Raw genomic sequence first — 22,389 nt, forward strand, 5'->3', positions numbered from 1 at the left:
CGAACCGGCTCCAGCTCATCACTGCACACAGATTATGATTATCAATCTATATATGTAGAAAACTGTAAATGTAGCTATGCAATTACAGCATCACCTCACAACAGGGTAAGGAAGCAATCACACAGGGAGGGCACCTCCCAAGGCAGTTGTTTAGCTTCAAGTACCCATCTTCAAGTACCCATCCAATGTCCAAACCAGGAAAAGACAATGATGAACCATTAGAGTTAATGGAAAGACACTGAGGCAACAGAGAATTCCCCCCACTCTGTAAAACCATGAGTCACCATGCCAGGAAAGAAAAAAGCCTTTCAAAAGCAGACTTGTGACTGAGGCTTTTTATCCAGAAACTGAGGGGCAGCCTCCAAATGGGAAGCTGACCGTTAAACACTGGATCCCTCTTTATGACACAGGGTGCACTGGGAAACTGTTCAGAAGCAATAGGTAACTCATATTTAGAAAAGGGAATTAATCGAATATAGAAATGTAAAGCCTGAGGTTGCATCTTTATGTTTATTTTCTGTGTAGCCTGTATGTTTGTTTCTCCTTACTATTTCATCTTTGAATCTGTGATTTTTATATCAAATACATTTTTTGTATATTTAAATCCCAACTAGGGCTCTGGTGTGCAAACTGTGTGGAGTATGTCCACCAAAGTGAACTGATAACTGGGGGCTGTTTTCACACCTTCGGGGTGATGAACTGGAGGGGGAAAGTTTGGGTATCTGGCAATTTAAAACTCAATGTAGATGGATTTGCAGGAACTCAGGACTAGAAGAACTGCTGGGATCACCCTGCAAGGAGTAACTAGGATGGTAGAAGGCAGGATGAGACCTTTAAGCTTATGGACTGGCTCCCAGTGTCGGGATTCTGAGCCATTGAGCGTAACATTAAGGCACCCAAAGTTACAAGAGAGGTGGTGACAGAACCCTTTACTGGTTTGGGTGACCCCCAAAACATAGAATCATAGGAAGGGACCTCAAGAGGTCATCTAGCTGACCGGGAGATTCCTGAGGTAAGTGCCGCCTGGCAGGAGGCCGCACCCAAACCTCCAGCCCTGAGCACCCTCCCGGAGCCAGCACCACATACCTGCTCCTGCACCCCAACCCCTGCCCCAGCCCTGACCCCATACACCCTCCTGCACCCAACCCCCTGCCCAAACCCTACCCCCCTGCCAGAGCCAGTACCCCACACCCTCTCCTGCAGCCCAACACTGTGCCCCAGCCCGGAGCCCCCTCCTGCACCGCAACTCCTGCCCCAGGCTCAGCCCAGAGCCCCCTCCCAAACTCCAAACCCCTTGACCCTAGCCCAGAGCCCACACTCCCTCCCAAAACCCTGCCCCAGCCTGGTGAAAGTGAGTGAGGGTGGGGGAGAGTAAGTGGTGGAGGGTAGATCCTGGGTTGCCCTTAAATTCAAAAAATGATCTTGGGAGTAAAAAAGTTGGAGACTACTGATCTAGACCATTCCTGACAGGTGTTTGTCTAACCTTCTCTTAAAAATCTCCAATGATGGAGCATCACAAGTATCAATGCTTCTTATATACATCTTTGGAAACAAATCAGAAAGTGCCTTATCTTTCACTCCCAATACCACTTACCTAGTTTATTTTCTGAAGGTAAAGAAGCAAAATATTTTCAAGTAGTTATGATGTGGTTAAAATGCCATGGAGTTTGTAAAAAGCTATAAGACTGGAGAAGAAAGAAAGGAACCAAAAGATAGAATGGAAAGTGAAAGAAAGAAGGGACTAAAGAGATGGCAAACTAACATAGAAAAGATTTAAAAAAACATCACATGAGTGCATGGGTATAAACTATGGGCCAGAAGCTTGGCTAGTGTCATTTGGCTTCAGTGGAGCTATGTGTATCTTTATTAGAACATGGGTACAGCTCCTGATCTTATCTACACTAAGAATCAAGAGAAGAAACAGAACGAAAACCAGAAGGAAGTAAAGAGAAGAGCAGACAAAAGGGCTTGAAAAGAAAAATCTAGATTGAAGCTGTGAAGGGAAAAATAAGAATGACAGAAGGAGGAGGAAGAAATTTCCATGACATCTTTGAAAATCTCAGTTAAATTCAGTGAGAGTTGGGCACCTAAGCCGCTCAGGCGCTTTGGAAAAATCCCAGCCAGATAGAAAGATTTGTTAAGTGCAACAGGAGGACAGCAGACGAGTAAAAAGAACCATGGTGGTGCCACATAACTTCCTTTTGCTTCCCTTTTCATTGTGACATACACACTCTATTATTTCACAAAACTACTAACCTAATTTGGACGGTCAGATAACTGTGAGGAAGACAGAGCATCCCGGGAAAATAAAAATAAAAAAAAAACTCTCAGGGAAGGACAAGTGAAGAGCCTTCCCATGTCCAAAGCAGAATGTCCAATAGACGATTCCATTCCATAATTCTTCAAGCAGTATAGCAATACAGTACAATAAATAGTTGGTGCAATAAACACAATTATTGACTCTATAAGGTCTACCTTCTACAGCATCACAACACCATTCTTACACTTCTTGTTCTATCAACAAGCCATATTATTACAGTACATACTCCAGATGCAACATAGCCTATGAATGAGGAACGGCATTCATATGCTGGATGACAGCATAATTTATTTAATATGAATTTGTATGTGTGTAGACAACAGCAGTGAGTATATCAGTATATTACAGAGATATTTCAGGTTATAGTTTGCCTTTCCAATCGCAGTAGAAGACAATCAGTGTAATTAGTGAGCCACAAGCAATATTATATACTGATTTCAAGTGCAGTCATTTTTGGCATATATACTCATGCTTTTCCTAGTATAAATCTCTCAACTGTAAAAGTACAGTATATATTTTGTAGATAATTCCAATTGGAATTATGTGTCTAATGGCATCTCACATTGCTTCTGCTACTCCATTGCTTGAATAGAGCCCTACACATAGTAACCAAGGTAACAAATGACAGCCAGTATATACGTAACATTAAATCAATGCTTATTTACTGTTTATTATTCACATCCCCCTCTGATTCTTTCTCCACAACAAATTCCTGTATGTTAAGGAGAGAAATATGCAGCATTTAAAAACAAAATCTGCTGCTTTAAGTTTTTTATAACTTTAAAAGCAGTTACAGAAAAATCCATCTCTCTTCCATCTTTATCCCCACACCTTCTCATATATGGCCAAACATAGCTCTTTAGAAATTAACACAAAATAGAAGTTACATGAAATAAAAGGGATACACAAATTCCTGGTTTTTTAAAAAAGACTCCATTCATAAAGTTCAAATCTCAATCTCTTGGGGATACCTGCTCATAAGTAATCCTAGATGAATTCTCTCTCTTACAACAGTTTCACATCACCTTGTCAAATCAACCTACACAGAAAGGATGGGTACTTTATTTTAACCTGACAATGTTAATAAGAATTTGACATTGAACAATTTAAAAATAAACTCAAATTTCAGACAGAACATCTTTTAAATAGCATGCCTTACATTTATTTCTCAAAGTTACTTACATTTTAAAAAATGCTTTATAAGGGTCTGTTCAAGTAAGGGTCAGTGGACAGGTCCAAGCGGAGTTCATGATTACCACTGTCCCAATTCCCCCTTGCTCACACTCCTGTTTATTACTTCACCTTCAAAGAAAGCAACAACAGCATGGAAGCCTCCCAAATGCTTCACTCTTTTCTGGGACTTGTAGAGAAGTATGTTGTGCCTTTCATTGCTCAATGGCCCCATATTGGGAAATGAAGGGCTCCCATCCCCCAGCCCTATATAGAGAACTGAAAAGAGGAAAAAAAAAAAAGGTCTCCCTGTCCCCAGGTTTCAGTTGCTACCTGGGGTCTTGGTAGAGGTCCAGGGAGTGAAAGTGTCTCATCACTGTCAGGCTCCTATTGCTCCCTCAGCATTGTACAGAGTCTAGAGATTGAAAAAAAAAGGGCTCACTAAACTGCATCTCAGTTCCTGCTGCTTCCCACTCCATGCAGCGGCTAGGAAAAGAGGTCATCCCTTTGACCCGGGACACAGAAAAAGCAACAACCCTGCTGTTGTATTACTGATAAATACCTTCCTGCACACCTCAGAGAACAGAGTGTATGTAAGGTCCCACAAAGCAGTACATGAGAGTAATGTCATTATAGGCTAGAGTACAAGACACTAAGAACAACAGGCCACCAAAGAAAACAGTGAAATTGACTATGTACTAAGTAATATCAAATGCCCAAAGTAAACAAAATGGAAAAGAAAGGATTTTTTTCTCTATTCTTTTTCAGTTATACTCATTTTCCAGGTTACTTGGAATAATAGTATATACAAGTTTTCAGACAAATGTTATTTTCAAGTTGACAGAGTCCCTTTAACTCATCCACTCTCTTTGGCTACCTTACTCCCTACATCATACAGATGCACACAGACACAAAACCCCACCACTAACAGTGTATTATGTGAGAGAACGTAACTACACACAATTCTGAAATTTCAAGATATTCCCTAGGAACCTTAACTATGGATGGGGGAAAAAACCCAGTTATAATCCCAGAATATTCAGGGTCTGCTAACAGGGAGATCATGGGATGAATATGTTGATGGTGCTCCGCTAGTACCTACTTATTACAATGTAAAACTAAGCCACAAAGAGAAGTGATGACCAGTACACTCAATGATTTACCTGGTCAATTGACCAAGAAAGTTCCAGCATCACTTCAACAGCAGGGTACCTTGCTCTTAACATCTGAAATTCAGTGGCAAGGAAGTACCATCTAGTGTTGAAAGCTCCTTTTCTCCAGGTTTCTGAGGTCAGGAAAGGAAGGCGCTCCCGATAATCCCACATCCTTCCACAGAAAACCACTAAGTCAATGGCCTGATTTTGAAACGTTCTGAGCACTCTCATTTCCCACTGATTTCTATGGGAGTTGCTGGTATTCAGCCGTTCTGAATATCAGGTCATAAATGCTGAAAACATTACTCATTGTTATGATTGATAAATTAGTAATGAAGCATGCCAGAAGCTTGCTTAGAGTGTTTTTCATAGGACCACTATACTGACTATATCACAAACTATTAACATTTTAGTTAGATGGCTGCCAGTCACAGGCTGAAATTTGAATAGTAATTTTAAAAAGGTAATTTTGAAATATATTCCATCATTTATACACAGGGTGACGTTTTTCTTACCTTTCACATTTTCACATGGCTAGGCCCAGAAAATCAGAGCAGTCCTTTCTTAGCTGGACTGCACTGTAGTATTATGTTGCCTTTTTAATTTTATCTGTATTTGGAAGATGTTACTGCTTATAGTTAAATTAATCCTTTACAATTAAGTGAGCGCTTGTGTCCACACTGTAGTGTTTTTACCTTATCAGCCTGGCGCATACAGCAGTAGAGAATTCCTCGCATACATTTTATGGCAGAATGTTCCAGCTCATGTGTCCTTCCCTTGTCATCATCAATGCGCCTGAGTGAGAGAGATAACCCATGAAACAAACTGCAAATGCATTAGGAAAAAAGTAAAGGTAGTAGTGCTTTTGATAATTAAGTATTTAACTACATAGTTAAACACTATATTATAGCGTCACCCATTAATGTTAATACATTTAGAGTCCTGTCAGTTTTTCCATGATACAATCCACATTTTTCAGTTTATGGTATGCCTTAGCAACAAGACTTGTGGGCTACAAATTTGCCTGCAAATTTTCCAGTGTAGGATTTTTTTTCCTCTTTCAAAACAAAATAAAATGAAAAGGAAAAATTTTCCAGCTGTTTTACAAGAGCAAAATATATTCTTTTTTGCACTCTTTGGGACACTTAAGTTGTGCAACTTTTCTTTTTATTTTTGCAAAAATACTTATCATTGATATAATCAAAGTTACATTTTTTGAAGAGTTATAATAGTGTATTTTAATGGTTTGTCAACCAGTTGCTACTTTTGTCAAGAAACCTCTCTCAACATGGCTATGCTATGAATTCAAATGGTTTAAACAATTAAATTCAATATATTACAAAAAATTATACAAATAATTTTTTTTAATAAAAATTGATTTAATATTTGTCTGCATTACCTTGACCACTTTGCTCATATATTGTATCTTTTCCCCTGCTCTCTAACATTTTAGCTTTTTTGGTCAAGGATAGTATTTTCCTATATTTTATAGAGCACCAAGTACAATGGGGCTCTGATACAAATATGGAAAGCAGTGCAATCTGTAAGTATTTACATATTTGATGATTAATTACTAAACTTTGTTATCACCATCACTAATTTAACTGTGGCTAGTTTAAAGATTATTGCACTGTATGCAAGTATGAGAGTACTGCCATGGGGAATGAGTCACATTATTAGCAATGTAGCAGTGTATTGTTAGAGAAGTGAGTACTAGGCAGGTGTGCTGTAATTCCGCTTGCCATAGTGACAATCAATAAACACAGTGGTGTCTTTAAGACTCATGTCATGGACTGAAAACATATCATTTGGAGGTTTTTTAAATAGTACCATTATGTACCAATGGACAGATACATGTACCAAAAGTGAAATACACATCTTCATTTACATAACTCAAGTGAGGAAAAGGCAAGCAAGCCCCCTCACAAATAAGACCACAGAAATACGCATTGAGTAAATTTCAACTGTTTTAACTGTATAGTTTGCAACGGACGTTTATTTAAAAACTAAGTATAAGACAGAAGTGGGTGAGTGAAGAGTGCTATTAAAGCTCTTAACTCAAGTGCTTTGATTTTTTTTTTTTTTTTTTACTCCAAATTTTTTTGTTTCTTATTTTTCCCAAAATGTTTTAAAGTAATGTAAGTAAACAACATTGTGGAGAACCAAGGACAGCAACATCAATGTAAGAACTGTGCCATCCTCCCCACACAGCAACTGACTTCTGGCTTATAGCACCTATTTTGACTTAGCCCTGGGCCTCTTGAGAGCAAAGAATGTCCAATCACACTAAACTGGTTGTGCAATTAAAGGACTGGAAGGAACTCTGTTCTCACAGAAGAAATGTAATTGCACTAAGGGAACACAATTTACCACTAGTATTTTTGCCACCTCGCCTTTCCCCAAAGTACGATGGCTTCCTGAGGAAACGACAATGCATTGGTAATCTTCCTGAAAACACCATCCTGGCCACCATGTATGTATAAGCTCTTTACACCAATATTCCACACGTATGACTACAAGCTGTCAGGAACAGGATCTCTGATGTAGCCATGGCACACCTGATGGCTGAGCTTTGTGACTTTGTCCTCACCCACAACCATTTCAGATTTGGGGACAACCTATACCTTCAAGTCAGTGGCACTGCTATGGGTACATGCATGGCCCCACAGAATGCCAACATTTTTATGGCTGACTTAGAATGCTTCCTCAGCTCTCGTCCCCTAGCGCCCCTCCTCTACTTGCGCTACATTGATGACATCTTAATTATATGGACCCACAGGAAGGAGGCCCTTGAAGAATTCCACCTGGATTTCAACAATTTTCACCCCACCATCAACCTCAATCCACACAAGAGATCCACTTCCTGGACACTACAGTGCAAATAAGTGATGGTCACCTAAACACCACCCTATATCGGAAACCTACTGACTGCTATACTTACCTACATGCCTCCAGCTTCTATCCAGGATACATCACACGATACCTTGTCTACAGCCGAGCCTTAAGATACAACCGCATTTGCTCCAATCCCTCAGACAGAGACAAACACCTACAAGATCTCTATCAAGCATTCTTAAAACTACAATACCCACCTGGGGAAGTGAGGAAACAGATTGACAGAGCGAGACGAGTATCCAGAAATCACCTACTACAGGACAGGCCCAACAAGGAAAAATAACAGAACACCACTGGCCATCACATACAGCCCCCAGCTAAAACCTCTCCAGCCCCCCACTCTCACAAGCCTTGGGAGGCAGGCCAATCCTCGCTTACAGACAGCCCCCCAACCTGAAGCAAATACTCACCAGCAACTACACACCACACCACAGAAACACTAACCCAGGAACTAATCCCTATAACAAACCCTGTTGCCATCTCTGTACACATATCTACTCTAGTGACACCATCACAGGACCCAACCACACCAGCAAAGGCTCATTCACTTTCACATCTACTAATGTGATGTATGCCAACAGGTGCCAGCAATGCTCCTCTGCCATGTACATTGGCCAAACCAGACAGTCTCTACATAAAAGGATAAATGGACACAAATCCGACATCAGGAATGGTAACATACAAAAGCCAGTAGAAGAACACTTCAGTCTCCCTGGACACTCAATAACAGATTTAAAAGTAGCCATCCTTCAACAAAAAAACTTCAAAAACAGAATTCAAAGAGAAACTGCTGAGCTAAAATTCATTTGCAAGCTTACCATCATCAATTTGGGCTTGAATAGGGACTGGGAGTGGCGGGCTCACTACAAAAGCAATTTTCCCTCTCTTGGTATTGACACGTCCTCATCAATTATTGGGAGTGGACTACATCCACCCTGACTAAATTGGCCTTCAACATTGGTTCTCCACTTGTAAGGTAACTCCCTTCTCTTTATATGCCAATATATATTTATGCCTGTACATATAATTTTCACCCCATGCATCTGAAGAAGTGGTTTTTACCCATGAAAGCTTATGCCCAAATAAAGCTGTTAGTCTTTAAGGTGCCACTGGACTCCTCATTGTTTTTGTGGATACAGACTAACACGGCTACCCCTCTGATACAAATCTTGCTGGAGTGATGTAAAGTCTTTGCTTCCTGAGATCTGGAGACATACAGCATGATATATGAGATTTATTTTGTCTTTTGTATCACCCCTTTTCTCACCAGCCTTTGTTTATCTGTCAGCTACTGTAAACATGAGGTATTCAGCACTCCCCTCTCAATCCTTCCTTTCCAATATCTCTTTCTTCCATCCTTCCAAACATTTCTGCTTCATCCACAAAGGGGAGGAATTAAAAGATTAAATGAAAAGGAAGATGTAAGAAATTCCTTCAATACAAATGGATAATAGGGGCAACAACCACGCTTTTCAAATCCTGGCTCCCTTTTAATATTTTAATGCTCTCAATTACTACATTTATTGCTAGCCTTTCATAATATGTTTCAAGGATAAGAGTGAAATTAAACATAAAACATTTTAAGGGCAACCATTTCAGCTGCTAATTAAAATAAAATCCTAAGGTGATGCTACGCTGGTCAAGAATATTTTATTTTCATTTGCAGCCATCATGAATAATTAGGGAGTAGTCATAAAAATAGGGATAGGCAAAGGTATGTCTGTAACATGAACTGTTATGAAAGGCAAAAAAGTAGTTTTGATGAGTCAAACAATTTTAAATCAATCTTTCAAATAAAGCCAAAGAGATAGAGATATACAATGTTGACCAATAAATAATAGATTAAGAAAGGGTAAAATCTAACCCACATTTTTTATCTATACAAAGATCATCTGCACTTGAACAAAAATTCTCTATATTATAATGAATTATAATTAGCTCTTCAACTAAAAATATAATTGAATCGTGCTGGCGAAAATGATTATCTCCTTACTGTTTGATGCTGACTGTTAGTAGGGACTAAATTTTTCATTATTCTCATGTCATTCTTCCCTTCTCATAAATACATTACAGTTGAACTAACACCATCTTCCTCAGCACTATCTGTTTGAAAAAGAATGTTGAATACCAAACATGGAGAAGTACTGTTTTAAAAGAGTACCACATTAGCATGAATTGCAGGGAATTTACCCATAAATAATGATGGGAGCAACATGGCTCCCATTATTCTTCAGATCATGCTATAAATTAACTCCAGTTAAAAGTGCTGCTCACTTTCCTAGGCTACTGTTCAAACAAGTTGGGGCTGGGAAGGAAGGGGATAAGGAACAGAAGACCTTTTGGGGTAAAATTTGAGAAGGAGTTCATTCAGGCATTGATTATAGCTAGGGCCCTACCAATTTAACGGCTGTGAAAAATGCAAGGTGGACTGTGAAATAAGCCCTTCCCTGTGAAATCCGATGTCCCCTTGTTCGAAGGAGCGCCCCAGCAAAGGGTTACATAGCAAAAAATTTAGAGGAAAAAAGTTACTGCAATCAATGTGTTGTGAAGACCATTTATATAGGTTAGTGAAACAGGGAGCTCACAAGATACTCTTGATGTTGCTGGTAAGTGAAATTTAAAAAGCTGTTTACATAATGTTATGGGAGTGAAAAAAAGGGTTACAATTTTTTATTATTATGATTGTCACAGGTTTTTGGGCTATCCTCCAAACAGAAATTTAGAAATGAAGCTATATTTATAAAAGTTAGGGAACCGGAATTTTACAAAGTTATTCAGCCCGAAACCTCATTTCAAAAAGTCAGGTAAAAGGAGTGACAAAAAGATACATCAAAAGTAGACATTTCTGTATAGCTTATTCATTTATTTTATTTTTGACTGAGTCTGCATGAACTGATAGTTTGAAACAGATAACAATCCATCCACCAGGAGACTTGTTGAGGCCTACAGAACTCTCATAATTGAGGTTTAATCAGCTACATCCAGTGCCGTCTCCAGCACCAGTCTGGCTACTATTAACTGACCCTCTCGAAGAATGGTCTGAAACTGTTCTTTTTGTGTCTCCAGTAAATGTTCTAGAAATGCACTGAGTTTCCATAATTAATAAAATTGTATTTGGCCATGACAGTTTGGTAATTCATGACTCTAAACGGTAATGTCGATGACAAATATGCCATCTTGTCAAGCCCGACCATATGGGGTTGCCTTGGCATTATGTTGCTTGCTTTGTGCATTAACCACATTCACTATGATGGAGTTGGGTTGCGGATGTTGAAACAAAGTCTGCCTCTTTGGGAGGGATGTAGGGTTTTTGTTTTGTTTTTTAATTATTTTTATTTTTGGCTCTGCTGCTGGTGATGGGATGGAGGTTGGTGTATGCCAGATGACTTTGGTAAGATCTAGAATCGCCTCATTAATTGGGAGGGCAATTCTGGATGAGGTGTGCAGAATATACACCAACTTGTGATGTGTATCTGCCACCTCCCGTAGGGGAATCTGCAGCCATCCTCTTGGTACGATCCAGAAAAAACTTAAAGTCTACTAAATGCCTTGGGGGGGGGGGGGGGGGGGGAATGCCCCAAATAGGGAAGGAAACTAACGTTTTTACCTTTTTTTTTTTTTGGACTCCTTTTGGGATTAAAAAAGAAAGGGGGGGGGAATGCCCCAAATAGGGAAGGAAACTAACGTTTTTACCTTTTTTTTTTTTTGGACTCCTTTTGGGATTAAAAAAGAAAATAAGGAAACACTAACTATTAAGGAGAACAAATAAACAAAAACGACTACTACTTATGCTAATGACACAGATAAAGAAGGGACAACTGCTCACTGTTCCAGGCCAAAGGAGGTTGAGAAGGAAGTGAGCGGGGTTTGCCTGCCCAGTGCTAAATAGCCTCGAGGCAGACCATGGAGGAGAGAGAGCACATGCACAGGCTCAGTAGACACTGCTACAAAGATCTCTGATTAGAGGCGCAGGGACGCACATACACCTACCGTGGAGCACCCATAGGGACGCTACTTGAAGAATGAAGTTTTTATTCTCTCATCCATAATCAAAACTAAGTTTCAATTATTGGGTCACAGTCTGCCTCTAGTTACAAATATACAACAACAGGCACACAGTGGAAGTGCTCAGGTATAACTGAAGGCAAAAATTTGGCCTGCAAAATGTATCAGTGTTGATGTCTGAGAAGGAAAGAACCCAGTTTATCTTCCAGATACCAGGCTGAATTAATAAAACTGATAGAAAAAAAAATCAACTTAAATTGATAAAATCTAATCTGGAGTCAACAAGACAAATGTGGGGCCCTACTACCTAATTTCCTAAACTCACTTTTCAGATTAGAACTGCATTTTAATTCTATCTTTAAAAATGGTAGGGGAAAAGATTCATACTGCAAAAAAATCATGTTTTGCTTCAATGCCGTATCACTTTCAATATATCAACATTTTCTCTTAAAGGTTCTCTCTGCCCTTTAACCTAATGGTCTGTCTACATTTTAAAAAGTTTTGCCGTTTTAGCAGTGCTGTTATAGTTCAGGTGGCAAAAACTAATGTGACACATTTATATAGGTCTATAAAAAGTAATTCTACTGGTAGAGCTCCTTCTGTTTTATGAACCAAAATAAGCTATACTAGTAAAAGGCAAATTTATATTGATATTACTGTGCCTATACTAGAGTTTCAGCAAAACTATGATGGCAAAAATCACACTACTTACCGACATAGTTATGCTAGTAAAAACTGTAGACTAGTCCTAAAAAATAATTTCTTAAACTATGAAAACAGGGCTGCAATAAAAGACATCCTTTTTCATCTAAGCAGATTTACCCTTCACATATGTCTACACTAGAGTTTCGTATCTCAGGTTAACAGACTGCCCATTACACTAAACCTATAACCACTAACATCTGTAACCCAAAACATATATTTGGGGTATGTCTAGTTTAGCCCCTATAATGGTGCTGGCAATTATCTGAGTTAAGAAACTAATATAAACAAGCCCTAATTTGAGAGGAGGAAAACCAATTCACACTCCACCCTTTAACAAAATTGGTGCTTTATGGTTGGATTACTAAAATACTCTTTGGCCTCTTTCCTATCAAGAAAAAAGAACAGGAGTACTTGTGGCACCTTAGAGACTAACAAATTTATTAGAGCATAAGCTTTCGTGGACTACAGCCCACTTCTTCGGATTCCTATCAAGAATCATTCTGGTTACTTCTCAAATCTCAGTTTGTCTTCTAGACTCAATCTAATTGCTTCCAGCTGCTACCACTCTCAAGCCTCTTGCTATCTTTATTTATCATCACATGCTCCACTGACTCAGGAAGTAGTACTTCTTTGAATATTGTTCGCTACCATAAGAATTTTTGACAACATGCCTTAATCATACTGCCTCAGAACACCGGTGACTGTGAAAATTTAGAAGAGGTGCTTACGTGAAGACAAAACATCTCAAAAGGTTATGCTAAAAAATAAAAAAAAATAAAAAAAAAATCAGTTTTCTAACTTATGAAAGTCAAGTGACACTGTTTTTAAACTGGCAATATGCACATTTATACCATGCTTCTTATAATTTCATTTCCATAGGTTTACAAAACTATTTTTGATAAAGGATGTCTCTCAGTTAGATGCTTCTATGGTATTCAACACCATAAAATCAAAATATGGGATAATTATTAACAGTCTTTACAATCAGAAGAATAACAATTTACCTGTATGCAACTGCTAATGCCCAAGCACATGCAGCACAGTAAAGACTGTCTTGCACCTTTGCCTTCTGGTTGTCACCAAACGTTTTTGTGGGAAAGAGACCAGTTGTTGGACTTTGATAAAGCAACACTGTTGACTTGACTGCAAAGAAAAACAAATCTTTAAGATTTCAATTTCCTCCAAGCCTAAATTAAGATTAAGGGGAAAAAAAAAAAAAAAAAACTTGGGAATAAAGTGCAGACAACCTATAAGAGAACTACACAATGGAAACAAAAATGAGAAAAAACAAAAACAAACCAGAGTTCCAAAAACAAGGTAATCCTTCCCTCCCCCCACAATACATGCCATGGCTTTTACCATTCTCTCCTACACTAATATTTCTTCAAAATCAGTATTCAAAGCAAGTTTTATAATTAAAAATTAGTTTATAGCTATATCACAGCCTATTTACATTAGAAACATCTCAATGCAAGCCACTCGTCTGAATTTGCTTGCATGGGCATTGCATTTTTTAAAATATAATTTAAATAAAAGTCTACAGTATTTTGATTTGTCCCTCAAAAGATTTCAAGGACAGAGTTTAAAAAATCCTCTTTGCCCAATGGAAACAATTCTGAATTATAAAGGCATTTTTCTTGTATACACACTGATCACTGTGCACTAAGGCTATGTCTACACTTACCATTTAAAGTGCAAAATGTCCCTTTTTTGCACTAAAACCATGGGAGCGTCTACACTTGTTAATGACTTTTTGCGGTGAAACTCAGAAGATTCACCGCAAAAAGAAAACCACTTTCACGAGAGGCACACAGTTTTTCCGGTTCTTTTTGCACTGTTGTGAAAGTGAAGACACATTCTACCTCTGTAAACACCTTTTGGCCTCCAGAGGATAACCCACAGTTCCAAAAGTGACCACTCTGGCCAGCATCTCCACTGCTCTGACACCAGGTAAACGGACATCTACCCCTCCCCATGTAAGCCACTGGAAGTTTGACACTCCCCTTCCCTTTGCTTGTAGATGTGGCAGGGAAAGCAGCCAGACAGCAGGGGTTTTTAAAAAATGCCACGAAAGAAACAAGGAAGTAATGGGGCTGCTGGGACATGAAGCAGTGCATCAGGGGGCACTGAGCAGGGACCCAGAATGCCTTCTGCTCACCCACCCACCCCTTCCCACAAGACCTATCAAGAGAGCTGCACTGTGGGATAGCTGCCCTACAGCGCTGCTCTCATCGGCAACGGAAGTGCTGCTAGTGTAAGCACTCTCTGACGCCTGAGGAATTAAGTGAGTACACAAACCAGTGCTTTTCTTTCACCGGTTCCCTATCACTGGTGAAACTTTCAGCGCAAAAACTCTGCAAGTACACTGGCAAGTTTCTGCACCACAAGTTATACCACTTTTATTAAAACGCTGGAATTAAACTGCTGTTGCGTGTCCACACTGTTCCTTGCGACACTGGAGCGCATACACATTAGCCGCTCTTACAATGGCAAAGACAGCAGTGCATTGTGGTAGCTATCCCACTGTGCAACTGGCTGCAGGGTACTTTGATAAGGGTTTGCAATGCCTCATGGGGCAGGCACAGCATCACATGATGCAGGTTTTCCAATCCCATTGTTCCATGAGCATCCTACTACATTGCCAGCTGCTTTTCAACTGAAGTGGCTGGGGGGGAGAGGGGGAGGAAGAGTGTGTGGGTGTGTGTGTACGCGCATGGAGGTGGGGAGATAGTGTGTTTTGGGGGACAGTGTGTCAGCATTCTGTCTTGTAAATTCAGACAGTGGTAGGGGGAGGGGAAACCCCAACATCAGCCCCCCGCTTCTCTCCCTGGGCGCTCTGAACAGCAATCTCTCTGTCACACACACACACACACCTGTCTCTGTGTTCAACAGCATGAGCATTCCGCATTAATGGTTTGCTTTGTCTCCCCGAGCAGATCAGCACAGCATGGAACAGCTGTCAGAAACAGTGATTTAAAAGGGGAGGGACAAATGTCTCCAGGGCAGCGGAGTTCAAAACAATGAGCAGAGTGGTCACTTGAGGCATTATGGGACAGCTCCAGAGGCCAATTACAGCGCAGAAACCAATGAAGTGTCTACACTGGCAATAGAGTGCTGGGGCCTCTGTGCAAATAGCCTTACGACTCATGGAGGTGGGTTTTTTTCAGCGCTGCAACTGAGGAGTTTCTGCACACAAAGTGCCTTGGCAGTGTGTACACGTCTGCACTTTGAGCGCAAAAAGCTGTTTTACTGTGCAGAAACTTGCCAGTGTTGACAAGCCCTAACAGTGCTCAGTAACTACCATACAAGAAGGAGCCCAGAAATCAGCTACAGCAACACATCTTAGTAAGTAAAAGGAAAATTTCTACGTCTCACAGTTATAAGCGTGAAGTGTAAAACTTTAGCTTCTTGCAAAAAAAACTACCAACATTTGAAGCTACAAAAGTCACTAAATAAAAAGTGTTTCATTTAGGGCTGTTAAGCGATTTAAAAAATTCATTGTGCTGTTAAACAATAATAGAATACCATTTATTTAAATATTTTTGGCTGTTTTCTACATTTTCAAATATATTGATTTCAATTACAGCACACAATACAAAATGTACAGTGCTCACTTTATTTTTATTACAAATAGCCTTACGTAATAAGGCTTTAACGTGTTTGTTCTGTAAAAACAAAAGAAATAGTATTTTTCAATTCACCCAATACAAGTATTGTAGTGCAATCTCTTTAACATGAAAGTTGAACTTACGAATATAGAATTATGTGCAAAAAAATAACTGCAGTCAAAAATAAAACAATGTAAAACTTTAAAGCGTGTAAGTCCACTCAGTCCTACTTCTTGTTCAGCCAATAATTCAGACAAACAAGTTTATTTACATTTGCAGGAGATAAAGCTGCCCGCTTCTTGTTTACAATATCACCTGAAAGTGAGAACAGGCATTCGTATGGCACTGTTATAGTCGGCACTGCAAGATATTTAAGTGCCAGATGCGTTAAAGATTTATATGTCCCTTCACGCTTTAACCATCATTCCAGAGGACACGTGTCCATGCAGATGATGGGTTCTGCTCAATAATGATCCAAAGCATTGCAGACCGACATGTTCATTTTCATCATCTGAATCAGATGCCACCAGCAGAAGGTTGATTTTCTTTTTTGGTGGTTCAGGTTCTGTAGTTTCTTCATCAGAGTGTTGCTCTTTTAAGACTTCTGAAAGCATGCTCCACACCTCCTCCCTCTCAGATGTTTGAAGGCACTTGAGATTCTTAAATCTTGGGTCGAGTGCTGTAGCTATCTTTAGAAATCTCACATTGGTACCTTCTTTGCCTTTGTGAAATCTGCAGTGAAAGTGTTCTTAAAATGAACATATGCTGGGTCATCATCTGAGACGCCTATAACATGAAATATATGGCAGAATGTGGGTAAAATAGAGCAGGAGACATACAGTTCTCCCCCAATGAGTTCAGTCACAAATTTAGTTAACACATTTTTTAAACGAGTGCCATCAGCATGGAAGCACGTCCTCTGGCATGGTGGCCGAAGCATGAAGGAGCATATGAATGTTTACCATATCTGGCACATAAATACTTTGCATTGCTGGCTACAAAAGTGCCATGCGAATGCTTGTTCTTACTTTCAGGTGACCTTGTTAATAAGAAGCTGGCAGCATTATCTCCTGTAAATATAAACATACTTGTTTTTAACTGAACAAGAAGTAGGACTGAGTGGTCTTGTGGGCCCCTGAAGTTGTACATTGTTTTGTTTTTGAGTGCAGAAGTAGCCAGCACGTCCCTTTGGCCCCGTGGGTATCTCCCCCTGTGTCTTCAGTGCTTGCGAGCACGGGCAGCGTGCGGAGGCCCCTGTCCTCCCCAGGGGACACAGGGATGGGCCGGCCACTTCTGGGAGCAGAGCGGGGCAGGCAGGGAGCCTGCCTTAGCCCCTCTCTGCTATCAACTGGGAGCCACCCAAGATAAACGCCTATAGGCCGGAGTCCACACCCTGCACCTCCTCCTGCACCCCAACCCTACCCCAAACCCCTCCCCCCTCCAATACCCCAACCCCCTGCCCCAGCCCTGAGCCCCCTCCCCCACCCAAACTCCCTCCCAGCCTGGTTTAGCACTTCAACAACCTCTAGTTCCAGGTACTTAAGAGTTTGTTTAGTTCAGTCAAATGACTTTCTTTAAAACTTTGGCAGAACACATGTATTGTTTATTATTTTATTTTAATTATTTTAATAGATTATAGTAAAATTAGGCCTCAACCTACATTATTAAATTGGAAATGGACAATCATTTTAGTTTTAAAAATAAACTTGTATTTAAATGATTTAAATTAAAAAATTCATTTTTTAAATAAAAATAAATATTTTTGCCCACTGTAGTGATATGGTGTACAAATCCTTTTGTTTCCTATCCCATGCTGCTTTGAGAAGAGGGTCCAAAAAAAAAAAAAAAACCAGTGGTGTGAATGTAGGTTCAACCTCAGAAGGGGTTTCAGATTGGAATTTCAGAGTTTGTGGGAGTGCCTCCCTGAGTTGAGGAAAAGGGTAGGAAGTACTAATAATTTTAGTTGCATCTTAGTGGCAGCTGCCCTGTTTACACAGTTTGCTTTAGTGTTTTAAGTCTTGAGTTGCACAAAGGGAAATGGCTAGGGACTTTGGCAGTTTTATTTTGGCCATAGAAAATCTATTAAAAAAACAAAAACAAAACCTGAATCCTCAAGAGGGTTTCCTATGCATAACATTAAACTCTTACTGAGTTTCTGTTAAGCTTTATGCAAGGTCCTTACATGTTGGTTGACAGGTTTTTCTTTCTTTCCAAACTTTTCCACCCCCATTTAAAGACTATAACCTTTCATAATGTCCCATCCTTTTCGCCATCGCTTAGTACATAGTTTCAACTTTCATTCAGTCCAAAAGAACACTAATTACCACCAAGGAAAATTAACAGAAGTGATAGGATGCTATATTGAAATGTGTCTCAAGTGTTCCTCTCTTATAGGCTGATTCAATTTAAAATACAAATAATAAACATAGCTTTTAAAAATAAACAAACAGCAAACACTTTAGAGGCAAGTAATAAGAAATAACAACCTATCCTAATCTAGATGGTTTAAAATTTTATATTAACCAGGACTACTTCTGCTAGTAAGTACTAATTTCACCCCCAAAAAAGTCAGGAGTTATTTTTAATGAAATCTTAAGGTATTTGCAAGTTTTGCTGCCAATTTTTACACTGTTGGCTCAAAGCAACAGAATAAAATAAGACACAAAAATGAACTCAGAATGCATAAGTGATCTAGTTTTAATTATTGTTTATTTTTACATAACTTCAACCCAAACTTTGAAACTCCTATAGTAGAAATATTTGTTCTTTTTATAGAATATTGGACAGCATCTGAGAAATATGACATGGTGTGTTTTATGGTACTTACATATTTTGTGACAGTCTGTAGCCCAATATTCATCATTTTTAGAAGACTATGATAAATGTTGTGTAAAGTATGCCTTGTGAAGTATCATTTGAGAACTCATAATTTGCTGATCATTGTTGTCCTGGTAAAATGTGTGAGGCAACATTGTATGTAGTTATAAAATTCTACTGTATGACATTACTGAGACATGTTCCAAATTTAGAAAAGCAGGGACAAACCAATTCCTCAGAGACAAAAGACAGTGAGAAATCTACATTTTGGTAAAGAAACAGCTGGAGCTTCCCATTCCCGACAGATGTGCTGTCTCCTGAACCTTAATTGGAGATGATTTTCAAAGAAAAAGAGGACTATAAGGAAGGGAACAAATGCCCCCAAAAGATCTCTCCCTTCATCTCTGTGCACGGCATCACAAGAAGAAAGGAAGCATCACTGGATTGGGGAGGGATCTTGGCAGAAAGGAATTCAGCCAATAAGACTGCTAAAATATGTGGTCAGAGACATTTTTGCTTTGAAATCACTTAGCTTGTTAAGTTAGTTGTGTTTTACCTTTTATTTCTTTGTAACCAATTCTGACTTTTATGCCTCATTACTTGTAATCACAATCTTTCTGTAGCTAATAAACTTGTTTTATTTAAACCAGTGTGCTCGGACTGAAGTGTTTGGGAAACTCCATTTGAGATAACAGGATTTGTGCTTATCACTTTCTATTTATAAAATAATGGACTTTAGAGGGCTGGGCAGTACAAAATGCACATTTCTGGGGGAAAGTCTGGGTCTGGGAATTTGATGGTGTTGCTTTGCAATGTAATTCAAGGGTAGCTGGCCAAAGCACTCATACAGTAAAGCTGGGAGTAATATACATGCTGGAGGCTGTGTGTGAGCAGGCCAGGAGTAGTTGCTCTCCTAGCAAAGTAGTGTAAAAGGCACCCAGGGTGAAGAACTGAGAAGACACAGCTGTTCAACAGTCCAGATTATATCCTGGGTAATGTCACAATTTTTATGTACTGACTCATTACATAGGTAACAGGATCTGCACTGACAGAAGTTACAGATATATACTGGCCCCTTCATTAAGCTAAAAGACTAGCCTGTGAGCTATCAACGCAGTGAGATGATTCTTAACTTAATATGCATAATAACAGAATCCAGCTCCCTCTCTCATAGCTGCAATGGTTCTGTAAGACTAACATGAGTAAATACAAAACATTTATTTCTATCTCTATGTTCAAACAGATACACCTATGGAGCCATTCTGCTGAATAAGAAGTTGCTCTTTACGTAGTCATTTTTTAGAGTAGAGCCAATAAAAATCAGCATGACCTATTGAATATGCCAATTGATCAGCAGCAGGTTGATTTGAAAAAAGTTAGAGAAAGATCATGAGTTTTCAAATAGTATACAGGACATTCAAACTAATTCACTATACAATTTTTTTTCAGCTGTCATTTACACAGATAAGAATTTTATGGCAGTTGAGGAATTTTAACAAGTTACATTGCAAACATTTTTTGACCACTACAAAGAGCTCCCCTTACTTTACTTACCAATTCTGTAATAATGATCCAATTTATCCCACAGACTCTCTCCCTCTGGCCTTGGAAGGTTAATGCTTTTAAGTGGTTCATAAACAGAGCCTAAAGAAAGAAATCATAAAAAATTATTTAAAAATACAGTAATCAAAATTATTTCCATAAATTATATATAATCATAAATAAATATTCCATAGGAATATTGTTTAAAAATGCTCTCAAATATTTATGCAAGAAAAAGCATGTTAAGACACAAACATAACACTTTGTTCAGTTTCAACTCACTTACAAAATGTAATTTTACTTCTGTAAACCAGTTGATTTTACCTGATTGTCCAATACTAAACCCACTAGTGTCAGGCTCACAGGCTGTAACCACAGTCAAGCTCTCACACCAGTTCTTAGCCAACAACAACCACTTTCTAAATGCCCCCAGGGTAAGAGCCACCATTCAATTACCGAAAATCTGAACTTGTTACTACATGAGCTCCACAGTTCCATTCAGAAAAAGCCTTGAGCTCTATTTCTTTGGGTGCTACAGAATTTAAATCCAGGCATTTTGAAGAGGACATGAAAGGACAAGAGTCCTATATATTATTATAGGTATTCTTCAGAACTGGTTTACCTATACATTTAAGACAAGCCTCAGCATTAAATGAAAACCATTTTAAAAAGAAATTGCACACCAATGTAACTTTGCACATTTACACCACAATTAAACTATTTCAGGAGTGACCACTTCATAAGGTCAGAGGCACTGAGGTGCCTTCCTTCAAAAGAGAGCTAGAATTAATGCATTCTTGTTACGGTAAGGAGCACTATATGCTTAAGAAACCAGAAGACCATGAACAGCCAAATGATTATTTAATTTCCTTATGATTCAGTTTAATTTTAAAGTTAAAACTTCTTCAGTGAAGCTTCTCTGTATCCATGACGTTTTTAACCTCATAACCAGTAAGAGCTATATGTGGCATGTTTTGCATCTAGTAAAGAATTCAGGACTTACTAAGGTTAAAAAACTATAAACGTATGAAACTGGGGACATGGATCAGCTTTGGAGAAAATGCAGTATCCTCTACTCAGATATCCAAAAAAGACACACCGATACCATCACCTGGAGGTGTTGTGTCCAAAAATAAATTCACCTCATCCTGACTGGAGCCTCTAGGAACCACCATATTTTAAATTATATCCATTTGACAGGCATGAGGTTGACCTAATTTTGTATGCCATTAGGGAGCATTTCTTTTCCTCCCTCCTCAAAAAGCATTCAATTTTTCCTTCTTACAATCAGCATTCTAGGTTTCATTATCTTTCTCTTTAAAATTATGGGAAAGACTCGACAGCTGTTACTACTGAAATATATGCTTTCCTTTCTCCAATCTCCAAATGACAAGAGGATCTGCATTTTGTGAAAGTAGTGTTCAATTTTCCTATGACAGGACTCTGTGACACCTTTCTGTACATGGATGTATGACAGAGAATACACTACCACTGATGAGTGTTTAATTTGATAATATCTAGAGCTATTATGTTAGGTGATTTGTATTGTTAAAATTTTACTCAGAAGCACAGTATACTTAAGTGACAAATTGAGATACAAAATGAGGACAAGGTAACAAACCTAATTTAGATTCTTCAGTCTTTACAGCCCACATAGATAAACTATGGCTATATAGAAAAGATTATTTTTAATACATGACTAGCCAATTCAGTTTCTTAATTAGTCAGGTTTTTAATCAATAATTTAGATAATTCTCTTTCTTAATTAGTTTCAGAACTTTAATCAGTAATTTGCCAACAAACACAGTTGCAGGAAAAAAATAAGTATTTTGGTCCCTGTAATGAAGAGGGCAAAAGAGGCATTTAGAAGTATAGTTCATCCATTATGACCAGGGCAAACTGAAAGTTCAAATGGTGAGGAGTGCTTCCCTCTGTCTACCATGAAAAGTAATAAATAAAATGAAGTTTAGCTACAATTGCCATTTGCAGAGTTGCCTGGCAGCCATTTTCCTGAAAAGAGATACCACGATGGGTACTCTATATTAGTTTCTAGTTTATTTTAAATAATGGTTTAAACTTTAAACAAATTAAAAGAAGAACTTTTAAGACTAACATGAAAAGACCTTCAATCACTCCACCTAGAATGTTACTCCTCATATACATCTCACAAGAT

The 22,389-nt window shown here is 38.8% G+C and overlaps 1 protein-coding gene across 1 annotated transcript in view; it reads right to left on the reverse strand.

The window, feature by feature from the left end:
* Positions 1–22,389, reverse strand: part of PHKB (phosphorylase kinase regulatory subunit beta) — a 198,370-nt gene that overhangs the window by 145,182 nt on the left and 30,799 nt on the right. The window contains 3 exon segments of the mRNA XM_005289835.4: positions 5,340–5,439; positions 13,254–13,392; positions 20,229–20,318. Of these exon segments, the coding sequence (XP_005289892.2) occupies positions 5,340–5,439; positions 13,254–13,392; positions 20,229–20,318 (329 nt within the window).

This window comes from Chrysemys picta, chromosome 14 (assembly GCF_011386835.1).
Source record: "Chrysemys picta bellii isolate R12L10 chromosome 14, ASM1138683v2, whole genome shotgun sequence".
Taxonomy (NCBI): Eukaryota; Metazoa; Chordata; order Testudines; family Emydidae; genus Chrysemys; species Chrysemys picta.